The 16169-nt window shown below is 41.6% G+C and overlaps 1 protein-coding gene across 2 annotated transcripts in view; it reads left to right on the forward strand.

Annotated features, from left to right (window-relative positions):
- GREB1L (growth regulation by estrogen in breast cancer 1 like) overlaps positions 1 to 16169 on the forward strand; it is a 279693-nt gene that overhangs the window by 184121 nt on the left and 79403 nt on the right. For both annotated transcript variants that reach the window (XM_019526065.1, XM_019526057.1), the window contains 5 exons: positions 4490 to 4624; positions 5001 to 5138; positions 5479 to 5598; positions 8313 to 8450; positions 10171 to 10356. In XM_019526065.1, the coding sequence (XP_019381610.1) occupies positions 4490 to 4624; positions 5001 to 5138; positions 5479 to 5598; positions 8313 to 8450; positions 10171 to 10356 (717 nt within the window). The remainder of the gene's footprint in view (positions 1 to 4489; positions 4625 to 5000; positions 5139 to 5478; positions 5599 to 8312; positions 8451 to 10170; positions 10357 to 16169) is intronic.

A 16169-nucleotide genomic window follows, 5' to 3' on the forward strand; every position in this document is an offset into this window, starting at 1 on the left:
GCATGGCTGCCATTTTTAAAGATGGTGGCCAAAAGCCAACATTTGAAAAGTGACCCCCAGGCTAAATTTCATCCTAAGCAACTCAAAAATTATTTCTAGTCACAAAAAGGTCCCCTAAAAAAAGCATGAACTCTATCTCATGCATATATAGATATAGATATATATCCTCTGAAATATTTGGAGACTTCTGCAGAGCAGCAAGGTGTGTGTCCAGTCTCCTTTTGAAGATCTCCAAAGTAGGCGCCTGCACCACCACCACTGGGAATCTATTCCAGAGTCTGGTCACAAGGACCACGAAGACATTTTTCCTTTAGTATTAACTCCCCCCCCCCCCGAGTGCTTAACTTTGCAGCCTTGAACATCCTCTTTTTAGTGTAGCTTGGTGTATAATTTCATAGATTTTTATTTTGGGGGGAAAATGAAAAAAAACAATACATTTCACACGGTATCTAACCTAAGTCTCTTGCGTCCTACCCTTCTTGCATGTCAGAGCACTGAGTAGTGTTCACTCAGAGCATTCACTGGGAGTAAGAGCCACTTCTCCAGACCATGCAGTAGCCTTTCATGCTGTAATCGTACTGTTAAGGACCTGTAGTGTTTTGCCACATTCATATCTACTCCAACTCTAACCCTGCTTTGTCATCTGTAGCTCTCTTATAAGTCTGTAGGCTTGTTTACACACAGGTACAAGTTAAGAGTGTAACAGCTGCTGTGCGCTCCCCATCAGCAGTTCACTCTTGAAATCATTCCAAGTGAACATTTGTCTATGCCAGTCTCTCTACCCTAGTAACCTACTTGCCAGATCCATCTCATTTCTCCCTCATCCACACTTTACTCCATCATTCTGTGTCCTGTTTTCCATGTCCACCAACTACCAGTGTCTGCTGCTGCCTCCTAAGTCCCAGCTCCTGATCAAATCTCAGAATTTCCTTCCAGTCGAGGCCTCATTGTCCATCATGCCTTTCCTCCCCACAGTTCCCAGTCATAGTCTCCTTGACCAGCCAGTCCTAGTATACCCTTCCAGTCCCACTCTCTCCAGACAGGTTGCACTGAGCTAAATATTGTTCTCTTCCACCTCTGCATTTGAATGAAATCGCTTCCTCACTCAGGCTGTGTGGGTGGCTGCAAGGAGCACAGGAGAAGCTGGGCTCATTGCTTTCAATTCTGGTGCCTGGTTCAGAGCAGTTGGAAGCAAACATTATAGCCAAGATGGCTGAGCCTCTCTGGACTGGAACATATTTAGTCCTTCTGTAGGACTGGCACATGAACAGCCAGTCAGCTGCAGAAGCTGTAATGGGGTCACATAAGTCCAGTGAAAATAGAATCTCCAGCAATTTTTGCTGCAAAAAAATGGAAGAAGCCTCTATGGAACTTGTGCCAACAGTAATTTATTTTCAAAAACTTGGTCAAGTTTGGACAAATTCTCACAAACCTAGCAAAAGGCATACCCCCAACACACAGAACACACCCTTCCCCCTTCCTCCACCCCCTGGCAAAAACAAAAAAACCCCAAAAAATGAAGTCTCTGTTCCAAACTAGAAGAAAGGAGCATTACAGCTTTTCAAAATAATTGCCTCAAGAGTTTTTTCTAACTCTGGCAAGACAATATGCCTTTCTTCCCTGCCCCCCCACCATTTCCCCTTAGCCTCATTCTCATAAGTGACCAAGACTTTTAGCTGAAATTTTACAAAATAATAATTCAGATACTCGGCATGGAAAATTACAGCCCAAACAGTTAACATCTGGTAAAGCTCCAGGGTAATAAATAGGGTTTAAAAAGGGAAGCATTTGGCAGCCTTAATAGTTGGTGCTGTCAGCTCTACTTACATACACTTGGATTTTTAAGTAGACAAAAGCGCACACAGATATAGATAGCTAGATAAGTATATGTGTATGTACGCACATGAACACACACACATAGACATGTCCATTTCTAAAATTTATATAAAAGCTAGAGACATGGATTTACTGACATAGAACAAATCCCTTAGGATAATGGTGCTCTTTCCCACAGGCCAGATGAGTGGTCAGGGCCAGTCTACAGGCCAGATCCCACGCAGGACTGGGTCCTGCATGCCTGGATCAGGTCCCACTCTGTTTTGGCCTGGGCGTATGCACCCAGCTTGGTCCCTACATCACCTTTGTCCTGCATGCCCACTCTGGTATGCAGGACCACAGTCTCCGGTCTGCAGGAGCTCCCCACGGGTCCAGAAATTTTAATCGGCAGAGAAGCAGCAATTAACACTGCCACTACTTCCCTGCTGTCAAACTTTCAAACTGGTGGGGCCAGTTTGAAAAGTTGGGGAGCCCTGCAGAGTGGATGACACAGCTTTATGGGCTAAAGGAGACACTTAGAGATTAGCTTGTAACACTATATTTAATGATGTAGTATCAGATTTCTTTGGAGCCTCTGACCCTGTGTTGACTAGTTAGCTGTTTGGCATATTTACTATGGACGTGGGACAAGTAATTCTGCTGGAGCAGCAGCAGAGATCCTTCCCTATTCTCTACCTTGCTTATTTCAGCTGGCAAAAAAGCCTTCCTCCTCCTCCCCACATTGTTCTTCTATTGATGTGTTGCTTTGGGGTACTTTATTTTGGCAGATCAAGGTGGTAATGTTCTTTACCTTCTGTTTTCTGTCGCTGGCTATTTTACTAGGACATCTGTAGGTGGGATCTAGCATACTCTGCTCACTTGTTGCAGATTAATCCACTCAGTGAAATGTAGTTAATATTCTTTCAGAAGAAAAGTTCATTGTTAGGTCACAAGAATTTGTTTGTTAGTGCATCAACATCCAAAGTGTGGAGTATGACTTGAATTCAACTACAGATATTAAATACCTTATATTTAGAGCAAGGGTCTCAATGTGGAGGTTCTGGGCTCATTTCCTAGCTGTACAATTGATTTGCTCTATAGAACAGGTCAATTCACTTAATCCTTCTGCATCAAAGTTTCCCCAGCTTTCAGATAGCAATAGCAACAGTTCTTCATCTTTGTAAAGTGCTTTGAGGGAGGTGTGTCTAGTAGTTTGTGGATAAGACATAGAATCAGGAATGCTTTAGTTCTGATATTGGCCCCCTATCATATTCTGGGAAAATCGCCTGAGTTTTTTTTGTAACAGAGGATAATCGTGTTTACTTGCTTAATCCACAGAGAGTTAGTGTGAGGAAGATCTAGCCCAGAGCTGCTCAGCTGGGGTGCTGTGGCGTCCTGGGGTGCTGAAAGAACCTGACATGAGTGCTGCACTACTGCCACCACTCTGTTTTCAAGAGGTATGTCAGAGCTGAGCTGAGAAGCAGCTGTAGCAGGAGGAAGCACCTGCCTTACATTGTGCAGGTGGGCATGCTGCTTCTGCTGCAGCCCTTCCCAGTTCAGCTCCAACACACCACCTGAAAATGGAGCCAGGTCATTCTGCCTGGTAGTGGTGGCATTTCTGAAATTGCCTCATCTGCCCCCATTTTTAGTCAGCACATCAGAGCCAAACCAGGAACAGCTGCAGCAAAAGTGGCGCACCTGCCTTTATAATGTAATGCAGGCAGGCATGCCTTGCTGCTGCAGCCACTTCTCCATTAGGCTCCAATGCGCCTCCTGAAAACAGAAGCATGTAGGACAGTTCCATCTGCCCTGAACGCCTCTGTTTCTGGAAGGCATCATGCCAGGTGAGACTGGAAAGGGCTGTGGAAAGAGCAGGTGCTTCTACCACAGCCACTTCCTGATCTGGCTCTGCTGGAGGCATGCGGTACAGTTCTGCCTGATTGTGGTGGCAGTGACAGTGACTGCACCACGCACCCTGCTGGCCTGCCCTCTCTCCCGTCCTTGACCTCATGTGTCCTTTAGCCCAGTCCCTGCCCTTCTCATCTCTCAGCACTCCCTATGTGCTAGATGTGTAGTCTGGCATTTCCCTGTCACCCAGGTGTCCCCCAGCTCTATCTCTGACAGCCCCAGAGCTGGAGTTTGGGGTGGGGGAAGAACTGTTAGGAAGAACTTGGATCAGTTCCTGATCTCCATCAGTGACCTGGTTCTGTGTGTGGGGAGTCTGTTGTGTGCAAACATGTGCTGGACCAGGCACAGCTAGGGGAACACTTCCTGTCATCAGTCCAAAGGGGTGAATATAATATAATTATCCAATCAATTAATAACACATTTGTTAATAGCAGTATGATGTTTGTATTCAAACATATTCATAATAGTTTTTTTTTTAATGGGGGTGCTGCTAGATTCTGGAAACATTTGGAGTGGTGGTTTGAGTCTAAAAAGTTGAGAACCACTGAACTAGGTGATGTTTTAAAAGTTCTCTGAAGGTGAAAGGTATGTAGGTGCTAAATAATGAGCTGCAGCATTAGGTCCTGGGAGAAAAGACTGTATAGAAATGTAAGCTTATTTATTTGACATTTCTAAGAAAATCACTTGGCTGATAATTTCTTAGGGCTGTACAAATAGATGCATTTCTTTTCACAGAGTTACTTTGTTGAAACAAACTCTTTTGCAGATTCCTCTGTATTTAGTCCAACAAAATCCTCTTCTGCCATTAATTTAAGTGGAACTCAAGATCCGTCCCGGAACAAGAACATAGTGAAACCACTGGCTTTGTCTGTGCAGCTTGTAGGAAAGACTTTTGCTACAGGTAATCATTTACTTTCTAGGAGGGCTAGTGAGCTTGAGAGTTGTCTGTTCAGTAGCTGGGACTAATGGAACCCTTTATCAGGAGGAAAGAAAAAGAGGGCAACACTACACCCCCAACTCTTTCCATGCACTTCCCATTCTGTTGTTACTATCCACATCATGGGTACTATTCTGGCCCTCAGACCTGACAATTTGGTCAGTGAACTTAAAAGAAAACTATTACCTTTCTGCCTGAAAGCCATATGAGATTTGTCCCTGAATAAAAGTGGATTCATTTGTTTTTCTTATGCTTTTTGTTCAGTTAATATTTTTATATTCTACAATTCTTTGGTTTGTTTAAGGATTGTCTAAAGCTGTACTATATTTATTTTATTCAGCTCCCCCGTCACTACGTGCCTCTGATGTTGCTAATGGAAACAGCAGTGGAGGAAGGAATAATGTTATGAGCTCTACACTCTCTCGGCCTATACCTCATTCAACTTCCCCCAGCCCTGGTTGTGCTGCTGGAGACCAGGGTACAGAATGGCTCTGAGTTCTTGCTATTTAATTTTAAACTGCATTTACTGTTGAATCTGAAAAGTATAACTTTGTTTGCTTTTCCACTATAATTACTTTTACAACTCATGATTTGAAATGCTGTAAGTTGCTGGCATGATGGTGGATGATAATGATAGACTCCTTATTATAGCTGTTAGCATTCCTCAGATTAGAATGCAGAATAGAGCACTAATATTAGACCACCTATACCAGTGTAAAAGTAGCTTGTGATTAGAACCCAACCAAGGGTTTAAGCCCCTGAATGGCAATGGGTGTGGGAAGGTATTTTGAATAATGTTTTTCTTTCATTCTTCTCAGCGTCAATGTCCAGTTCTGGACCACCAAAGAAACGACACAGGGGATGGTCTCCTGGGTCACCAGTGCCCCCTCCTGGTTTAGTTGTACCTGTACCTACAATTCGGCCTCTAGCAAGGACAGGTAAGGCTTAACTAATTCTGTACATTTCCTTTTGATTAACGTTTGTACAAATTCTGTGCTTAGCTGGCTCAGTGGCTTAGGAATTTACTATTCCTATTTACTTAGGAATGCTGCTCTGAACAGTTGCACAAAACACTTCATCACTTCCATGAAGAAGTAACTGGCCTTGCTAAGGATGAGGGCCTTAATTTGTTCAACCCTTTACAAGCAGCAGTGATTATTAAGCCCCATGCTCCCTAATTTGAGATGAGACAAAAAGAAGCATAGCAATTAATGGGACAGGAGAAGGTATAATGAGAGTGGTAGTAATAAAAATGCTAGGTTTCAAGGGTAGCTATATGTATGTGCATGTATGTTTACCAATATAGAAGAGTATAGAGGCAGAACAGCTAAGGCATCTCCAAACCTGGGCTGAAGGCAGCCTCAAGTCATCTGAGCAGTAAATGAGTACCTTGGTCATTCAGGCAGGAAGGTCAACATCAGTTGGATGTGGTGGTAACCACAGCACTGCCTTGTATGCCATTGGCTGTGGAAAGTGGTGTGCCTTAACTGTCCTAGCCCACTGGGCCATGAGGTTCTGGCAGACTTTTGACTTTTTGATACAAATGCATAAAATTTCTTTTGCTCCTCAACTTGGAGTTGTTAATTTCAGGCAGGTACCACATGTGGCAGAAACAGCATGCTCAGCTTCCCTACAGGAAAAAAAGGACTTTATATAAACATAATGTTGGCTGCTTTGAATGTCCCGCCAAGTCATCTTCAGCTGGGTGCAATTCTGCCTTGACAGCAAGACGTCTAGTGAATCCCTAGGGCCTTGACAGGGACATGTGATGTTATCCATTGGTGGGATAAGAGGTGGGATTATATACTAAATATACACATTTTTAAGGTAACTACTTGTCACAATAACATTTTTCAGTTTTTGCACTTAGGGGGCTTACAAAGGGGGAGTGGTTTATCTCATTTTAAAGGAAAGAAGCGGAGACAAAGTTAGGCTCAAATTGTCAATAGTAACAAGGATTTTGAGAGCATCAGTTTTTTGGCTTTTCAGTTTGAACCTAAGTTTTAGAGGTGCAAGGTATCTACAACTCCAAAAAGAATCAGTGGGAATGGCTGGGGCTTAGGCCCCAGGGGCAGATCCAAGGGAGTTGTTGTGGTACTGCCCCCTTCTGCTGCTGCCGCCACTGTTTCTGGTTGACTGGGTGCAGGAGGGGCTCCTACACACATGCAGGGAGGCTGCTTCGACATGCCGTAACTACAGCAAGTTGGGGCAGACTCGATTAATCAAGCCTGCTAGAGTGTGGTAATTACTATGCTCCAGCAGACTCCAGTGTCATGTATATCAGCATCCCCACACTGAAAAATGGCAGCAGGGTGCTTCAAAATAAAACTCATTCAATGAGCTTTAGTTCGAAGTGCCTTGCCAGCATTTTTCAGTGCAGGTGTACTGATACGTGAGATGCCATGGGTGCTTTTAATTAGCGCGGCTCTCAGAGCCTTATTAATTAAAGCACCCTGCTCCCAGACCATGTCTATAAATGCCTGAGGAGCCCCCATACTGCTCCTGCCTTGCTCTGTCTGGGGGCTGTGTTAAGCAGCTGCACAAGGTGGCAAGCTCCTCTGGGGACAGCAGCGGTGCCACACAAGTTCCAGCTTCTAGTCCTGCCCACGTTTGTGTGCCTATTCCCTGCCTGGCTTCCTAGTGTCCCCTGCCTACATAGGGGCTCCAGCCATGCCTTGCCCCATCCTTCCATGGTCTGAAGGGCAGTGTGCCACACCCCCTTTTAGTAAATCCTAATCCATCCAAGCCAGCACCTGAAATCAGGGCATGCCTGTCTTTTTGGGCATCCAGAATCAGTGGTCCTTGTTACAGAATTTTTGCTTTTAAAGTTATTTATTTGCTCAGGATCAAACAATATGCCATTAAAAAGTCATCTTAACACTTATATTGCTCTTTACTTGCGTATTACATGCCCTGTGTTGCATAGTTGCATAGATTTTTGGTGGGTCCCTGTTATTTTTGTTCTGCTGTTGAAAGTTCTGAGTTAAGGCTCTAGAAACAAAAACAACTAAAAAAAATACAGTTTATAGCACCTTTCATCAGATGACTGCAAAATCTGTTACTTTAAACAGCTTGTAACATTCCTGTGAGAGAGGCAGCTATGGCCAATACTTAACTGATTACAAAAATTGAGGCACTGTGCTTCCTTCTCCTTTTGAAAAAATGCAGCTGCTTTTTTCACAACTAAAGCCTAGTTTTTGTCTTCATTACTTCAGAACTGTGTGAGATGGTATAGAAATAGCTTTGAGGTTTTGGCCTGTGCTTTGGCTTTTTAATTAACCTGTTGTAGGTGAAAAGTTAGCAAGGTCTCTCCCTTCTTTGTGTTGACAGGTAGCACTGAAAGATGACCTGTATAAATACTTTTAGCCTAGCTTTTGGCTTTGTTAGTGATGCATATTCAAATCTAGGTTTTCATCTCCCTCTTCTATAAACAATACAGTAGTCAGAAAGAAATAAAGTTTTACTTTAGGGATGAGGCAAAGGAAGGATATTTGTTCTTAATTTAAATTCCTTGCAACTATACAAGGAAGTGCAAAAGTATTTTGAATTTTATTGCAGTTAGTGATCTGTGGTAGTGTCCTTATTTGTTCATAAGGCCAAATCACAGTATGAGACTTTTAGTAATGGAAGTTTTTCTTTCTTTATTTTATAGAGCCCCTTTTGTCAGTCCCAGTTCCTCAATCAATGTTAACTGGAATTTTACAGCCTCAACCCATCCCTGCAGGGGAGACTGTAATAGTTCCTGAAAACCTGCTGAATAACTCAGGAGTCAGACCAGTGATTCTGATAGGTAAGCCTCACACTGTGAATAACACTCTGTATCTTGAATAAATAGAATTTTTTGTAGCACTGAAACCTCTGTTTTATGCTGAGCCCATCCATGCAGCATGGGGTCCTTGTGTTTCTTAAGACTGTCAGTGACATCCTGTGTTAATTGTGCAATTCTTATAATGAAAAATAGAGTAATTTGAATAATTGAGTAAGACCCGACATACAAAAGAGTCGACATTTACCCTCAATTTTGGTTTTGTTATAAAGGTTTAAAAAAATCTAAGAATAAACATATTTCTAAGGAATTAAAATAAAAACAAATGGAAAACAAATGTATATTCCTCTGCAGTGTTTGCAACTCTGCAGCTCTGTGCTACTGCATGAGAAACAGAAATGAAAATTTAGTTTGAAGTGACCAGTTAAAAGTAAAACCTGACTAGCTTTTCCCCAGAGTACAGAGTAATAGAAATAAAAATCAGTGAAAATTATAAAACCTAAATCAGAGTTTTAAAACCTTTTACCTGTACAAGGTACATTATTAATAGCCTGTATAAGAATATTACTTTTACTTTAAAAACATGACTTCTAATGTAAATAACTCCTTTTGAGATGTGATGCTCCAGTAAAATTTTAAAATCTAAGATTAGAAATTGGTGTCATTTCAAAAGGCAGTTTCATGGCTGTTCAATTCAGTGCAATCCTTTGTCCTTGTGTAAAGCTCCTTGAGTATAACAGAAACATATATGCCAGTATGATCCCTAGAATGAATTATGAACAAGTAGAGGAAAAGCACTCGCACAAGTCCTTACTTGAGCAAGTAGTCCTTAACATGAGATTTAATGGGCTCCTTACATGAGTAAAGTGTGCAAGGTTAGGATTATAGTTCATTTATATTTTTTCATTTATGGGAAGACAATTTAGAGAAATCCTGGGCCCCAGAATACTATTCTGTAATTTCCAAGACTGCATTTCCTTATTAAAGATGTCAGTGCCTGAAGTCATTTCAATTTAAGTGCAAATTAAGTACAGCCTTCGGGTTCATGGAGAGTTGCCAGGGCCAACCTCTGTTAAGCTAAACGTTAGTGTCCCTGGAAAATAGTGTCCTATTAATAGCACAGAACCAGATATACCAGCATTGATGGGTCTACCAAACACTGCTGAGAATATGTTTTTGAAAGAGAAATGTTCTTTGGAGAAAAGAACTAGTCTCTTCTGTCTGTCATACTTTACCATACAGAAAAGCTTCTGTTAGTAGCTGATGTTTGTGTAATCTGTTCACAAGAGTAGAGTTTAAAAGCAGATAAGAAGTCATATTGATCAAAGCGATACAGCAGCATTTGAAATATCATCTGCTTCAATTCGCACTGCTTTTATCATATTAAGATGGAGGTACCATAGTTGCACAGAGTTTGGATACTACATTATTGGAAATGTGAGTGTTTTGTACCTAAAGGATCATGATAAGAACTGAAGAGATGACTTAAATATTTGTCTGTCAATAACAAAAAAAATTACTCTCCTGGTGGGAGGAAGATAATTGCAGTTGTTTTTGGCTGTTCTGAATTGACACATGCCAATGCTGGTTTGCCCTATATTATATATCTGATTTTCTTTAATTGTAATGTCAAGTCTGGTCATGGTGATGGCCCATGATTTGCTATGTGGCTTCAAGTAGATGTTACAGAATATAGCAGTCACAAGATTTTTGCATAGTAACTTGAGTGCTTTTATTTTTGAAGGTTATGGCACTTTACCCTATTTCTATGGAAATGTTGGGGACATTGTAGTAAGTCCCTTGCTGGTAAATTGTTACAAGAGTCCACAGCTAGAGAACAAGGATTTGGATCTTTTGGGTTTGACTGGCAGTCAGTTACTAACTGTGGAGAACATGATTCTTTTAACTATCCAGTATCTCGTCCGGCTAGGTAAGCCATTTTTCATATTAATTTTAATTGTTACTCATGACTCTCTTTGTTTTTTTTACCTTGTATATCAAAATTAACCCTGCTTTATGTAGGCAGCCAGCATTCTGCTCTCTGTCTGGCTTAAAGAGATTCATAGCTCCATCTAGAGTCAGTGACTTGGCTACTTTGTGAATCAAATTAAAGATGAGTTGAATGTGAAAAGGATAATGCTGTCTCTGCCTTCTCCTGTGATGTTTCACCAGGTTACTTTTGTGACAATCCATACTCACTTTGAAAGACAAATATCTCATTTGTTTAGGATATCAAACCTTCAGATTGATCTTTCTCAGACCATTCCATCTTTTATTCAGTCCCATGACAGATACTTGGAGATGTCACCACTGTTTAGGGGATTAAGTATTTACATGAAAACCAACTCTCTTGTGCAAACTAAAACAAATGATTTAATTCTTGTTCTTGTTAGTTTATTTAATATATACTCCTAAATAGGCTTTTAAGGCAGTCTAGTGATTCTTTTACTTTTTGTTAGAGACCTTCTCCCTAAATTGGTGTCAAATTTAGTGATAATAAATATAAGCATAAACAGTAGTGGCAAGCACATATTAGATGCACTCTCCTCTGTGGTGTAGAATCACCAAAATTTGGAGCAGACCTGCTCTAAACAATTCTAGATACTGTGCGATTTCCCAGTGTACTGGTCTCTCTGATGTGCTACAGTTATTTAGGAGAGGCTGAAATATGCCCAACAGTTTGAATAATCCTTCCACTATTGCCCCACAATTTATAAATGTGATCTGTCTGTTTTAATTTCTGCTTTCAGTTCTGGACTAGGTTCAGTTGTCCGCTAGGGACTGGGCTGAAACTATGAAGTGCTTTTCCTTTACAAGAAATTAGGGTCCAAAGCTGGGCAAAAAAAAAAGGGGGGGGGGCTTCAAAGGAGTACAATACAGTAAGAGGTTGAGAGAACTAAGAATGTTGAGCTTTCAGAAAAGGAGATTAAGGAGGGACATGATAGCAATATTCAAATATCTGAAGGACTGCCATAAAGAAAAGGGAAAACATCTTTTCTCCTTTGTTGCAGAGAGCAGTATGAGACGTGAATATGTTGAATTTGCACATGTAAATCTAAAGTCACCTTCTGTTGAATCTGCTAATGCCAGTGCATGCTTGGTTTTATTTAATGTTCACAATATATTTTGTGCCTGCCAGTCTGGCAGCACACTTGCCCACCATGGGTTTCTGGGAAAACCCTTAAAATGAAGTTGAATACAGTTTCTGCAGTATCTGTTATCTTGTATTCAGGCTGTGAACAAATTCTAAAAAAAAGAAATTAAGGAAGATACCAGTGCTGTTAAAAACATACACAGTAGAGAAAATTATACTAAAGGATCAGTGTTGATAGACTATAACAATAAGCAGCGCCTCTTCAACTTACATGTCATTGAAAGAAGGGAACTGCTCTGTGGGGTTGTGAATGGTTAAGAGATTCCCCTGGACTAGAATTATGCAAAGATGCTGCAGGCACTTTCAGAGACCCCTGCAGAAACTTAAACAACAATTAGAAGGGATGTTACACTAGGCTTCCAAATTGTTCAGGGAAGGCATAGAAACTTAAAAAATTTCCAAGCTAGGATAATGATAGATGAAAACATTTAGGCCAAGTTTCACAAAGCTCATCCAGTTCCTTACATTCTGTGTGCCAAGATAGATGCAGAATTGTAAAGCTTAGAAAGAGTTTCAAAAGTACTTTCAAAAGTAGATCAGAGTGAATGGGGCATACTGTGTACTGCATTCTTTTTCAGTTGTAAAAGAATGTGGTACAGTGTGTGGGGGGACTTTAAGGTTACTGTAAACCCTGTACTGATAATTTCTAAATATCCTCTACCTCAAATTGAAGATACTTTTCCACATTAGCGGGGGGACAGAGATTTTGCAAAATTGCTTTAGTGAAAGTTTACTTAGAGATGGAAGTAGAAGAAGATTCAAATGTTTATTTTAACATAAATACACAGAAAGTGTTATACCAGTATAATAGATTAATGTTTGGCATAACCTCTGTTCCTGCTATATGGCAGTGAGCAATGCATCTAGTATTACAGGGTATTCCAAGAACACATACGTTTTAAGATTACATATATTTTAAGATTAAAGCAGTTCTGGAAGCCCCATAGCCAAAAGGTGCTTCACAACTTAGATATTATCTAGGATTTATGAATTATTTTAGTAGATTTTTACCAAATCCAGCAACTGTACTGTATCCTTTCTGTTGTTTGTTGCAAACGAACCACACATGGGTGTGGTCACAAGTGTCAGAAAACTCTCTCAAAGCAAAATGCTGGTCATATCTGGTGGGGTACTTGTTCACTTTGGCCTATCATTGTCTATCAAGCTAGCATATGATACGTCTTCATATGGCATTGGAGCTGTTATATCACATACCATGACCGTGACCAACCCATAGCATGTCTATCATAATCACTTACAGCAACAGAATGGAATTATGCACAGACAGACAAAAACCTTTAATTCTGGTGTTGGGAGTGAAAACATTTAACCAATACTATATGGGAGAAAGCTTACATTGATTACAGATCACCAATCTTTAGTCTTAGTTGTCAAGGAGTGTCAACTGGGATAAATGCAGCACATATTCAACACTGGTCTTTTCTTAGCTAGTTACACTTATGACATTAAATAAAAAAGAGCAAAGGCACATGGAAATGCTGATGGACTCTTGTTTACCTGTGAAAAGAGCACAGGAGTGACTACCAAACAGAGCACAGAAGCAATAGTTAGAGCCCCACCTTTTGTTGAACCATCAGTTTTGTAACTTATAGTGATGACCAATAGTGCTACACCAGAAAATGGCAATCTTGACCAGCCAGGACCTATTAATGCTGAGCAACCTACATTTGGTGAGGAGACCTTTGAATCTAACATGGAGAAGGCCATGGAGGAAGGAAGGCCATCTCCTCACCTCCTATGAAGGCTACCCCCTTAGCCACTACCCAGGAAAGAAACATAAATAAGAACCTGACACAATAGTCAGCGCAGTACATTGTCAGGGAAGCTATCAGAAAGGTAATGGGCTTTACCCAGAAACTGGAAATGCAAGCTCCCTGCGAATATTGCAGTCTGTGTTATGCTGTAGTCATTTTTAAAAAGAGGGGACAAGATGTGAGACACGTGTTGAATCTGGCGATGTACATCTAAAGTTACTTTTCCTTTAATCTGCTAATGGCAATGAATGTATAGTTTTACTTTAGGTTTACAATATATTCCATGCTTGTCAGTCTGGCAGTACTTTCCCCCACTTGTGGCTGGAGTAATTTATTTATGAATGCCATGGACAAACAACAATTAGAACACACAATAATGGCCTGAAATTGCAGGTTTAGATTGGCTGTCAGATACATCTTTATTGTTAAAACAATGAGGCAGTAGAATACATTGCTTAGAGAAGTTGTGGAATCTCTTTCATTGGAGGTGTTCAAGAAGAGGTTGGATATGCATTGGTCATAGAGGATTTAGGAGCAGCAATGTCTACTGTGTGCTGTACATGCATCTCAGAGATCATGGGAAGAGGTCTGCAGACCAGAGCAGATAATAATTGGACAGGTTATGCTCCGTAGCGGAAGAATGAAGCAGAGTTCCACAGCAAGTTTGGATATGAAGGAAGGTGAAAGGAGCTAGGCTGATATTTACAGAGGGGATAGGATGGGAGAAAAGGGAATCCTGGCTCTCCAGATAGGATACTGGTATGTGATTAGTGGAGACTGGTATTCCTTTCTTTGAGAATCAAATATTATTGTAATAACGTGACAGATATTTCTTGGAGTTTCTGTAGTTTCTCTTGTTGGGTCACAATGAAATATCTTGTGCAATAAATTGGTTACAAACAAATGTGTATATATAAGGGCGCTTCTACATGTGTAGGTAAAGACGCAATGGGATCTAAGTTACGATTCTGGGATTGTGCATTAGCTCCCATTGTGTCTTATTGCAAGGAGCAAGCTCCCATGGGGAACTGAGACAGCTGCTGTGACCTCTGAGCTTTGGGTGTTTTACACGATGGGACCCAGTCACTAGCTGCTGGGGCTGAGAGCCCCCTCAGCTGTGGGACTCCCAGCTCTGGCTGGGCATGGTGCACCCCTGAGGCTGGAAGCCCTGCAGGGGGAGACCCTGTTACATGTGCAAATTAAAGCTTGTATATATGTGTACTGACCACTGCCCTGATCTGCTGGCTTGACCTGTTGTCTTGGGAGGTCTGCTGCTTGCCTAGAGCCCAGATCTGAGATGTCATGGAAGGATTACCGAGACTCATCCAGCCCTCTGACTACTACCTCATGCCAGCAGGGCTTTGGCTTTGACCATGAGATGTTGTTTCAAGAAGAGGGATTTCTAGGAAGAGGTGGGATACACCTGATGAAGAAGGGAAGAAAATCTTTGCAGACAGACTTGCTAATTTAGTGAGGAGGGCATTAAATTAGGTTCACCAGAGGAAGGAGACCAAAACCCTGAGGTAAGTTGGAAAGCAGGGATGACCTGGAGAAAGCACAGCCAGAAGTGGGCAAGAGGAGAGGCCTTCTCATTCTTCTTGAGAAAGCAGGGCAATTGGCTGGTTACCTCAGATGTCTGTACTTGAATGCATGGAGCCTGGGAAATGAGCAGGAAGAATTGGAAGTCCTTGCACAGTCACAGATTCAATTTGATTAACAGAGACTTGGTGGGATGGCTTGCATGACTGGAGCACTGTCAGGAATGAGTATAAACTGTTCAGGAAGGGCAGGCAGAGGAGGAAGAGCTGCTCTTTATGTAAAAGAACTGTGTGATTGCTAAGAGCTCCAGTATGAAACTGGAGATAAGCCTGTTGAAAGTCTCTGGATTAAGGTCAGAGGGGAGAGCAACAAGGGTGATGTTGTGATAAATGTCTGCTATAGAATACTGTACCAGGAGGATAAGATGCATGAGACTTCAACTTACTTAGGGATCTGATGAGCAGGCCAGTCTGAGTGGAAAAGGAGTCCAGGAGAGCAGGTTATACTATAAAGAAACTTTACTGAGGGCACAGGAATGAATCATCTCAATGTATAAAGACTAGCAAATATGGCAGAAGACCAGCTTGGTTTAGCAGGAAATTTTTCAGTGAGCTAAAACATAGGAAGGAAGCGACGGTCTCCACCCCAGAGTGCTTAGGGAACTGGCAGAGGTCATTTCAGCACCACGGCACAGCTTTACAAGTACTCATAGTGCTCTGGTGAGGTGCCTGATGACTGGAAAAGGGCCAATGTGGTCCCCATTTTCAAAAAAGGGAGGAAAGAGGACCCAGGAAACTTACCTCAGTCCTGGGGAAGCTCTTTGAGAAAACTATCCAGGAGCATATCTGCAAGGGGCCAGCAGGGGAGTTTATGCTTAGGGGCAATCAACATGGGTTCATTAGAGGCAGGTCCTGTCAGATCAACCTGGTGGCCTTCTATGACCAGGTCACAAAAGCCTTGGACGCAGGTGTCGTGGTGGACGTAGTCTTTCTGGACTTTAGGAAGGCCTTCGACACTGTCTCTCACCCCATCCTCATTAAAAAATTAGGCGTCTGTGGTGTCAGCGCCTACACAGTCAGATGGGTCACAAATTGGCTGACAGGCCTGAACTAATATCAGTTTAGTTGCAGACTGACTGAGCACTGCAACTTTATTAGCCACTGGGCTTTTTGGTTCGGGATCGAGAAGGTGATGTTGGAAAGGAAAGAAATGACAAGTTTCACTTACAAAAAGGAATGAATTTTACTTACGACAACAAAAGATATAGTTTGCATA

The sequence above is a fragment of the Gavialis gangeticus genome, unplaced genomic scaffold (assembly GCF_001723915.1).
Source record: "Gavialis gangeticus isolate Ggan-Ray unplaced genomic scaffold, GavGan_comp1, whole genome shotgun sequence".
In the NCBI taxonomy this organism is placed as follows: domain Eukaryota; kingdom Metazoa; phylum Chordata; order Crocodylia; family Gavialidae; genus Gavialis; species Gavialis gangeticus.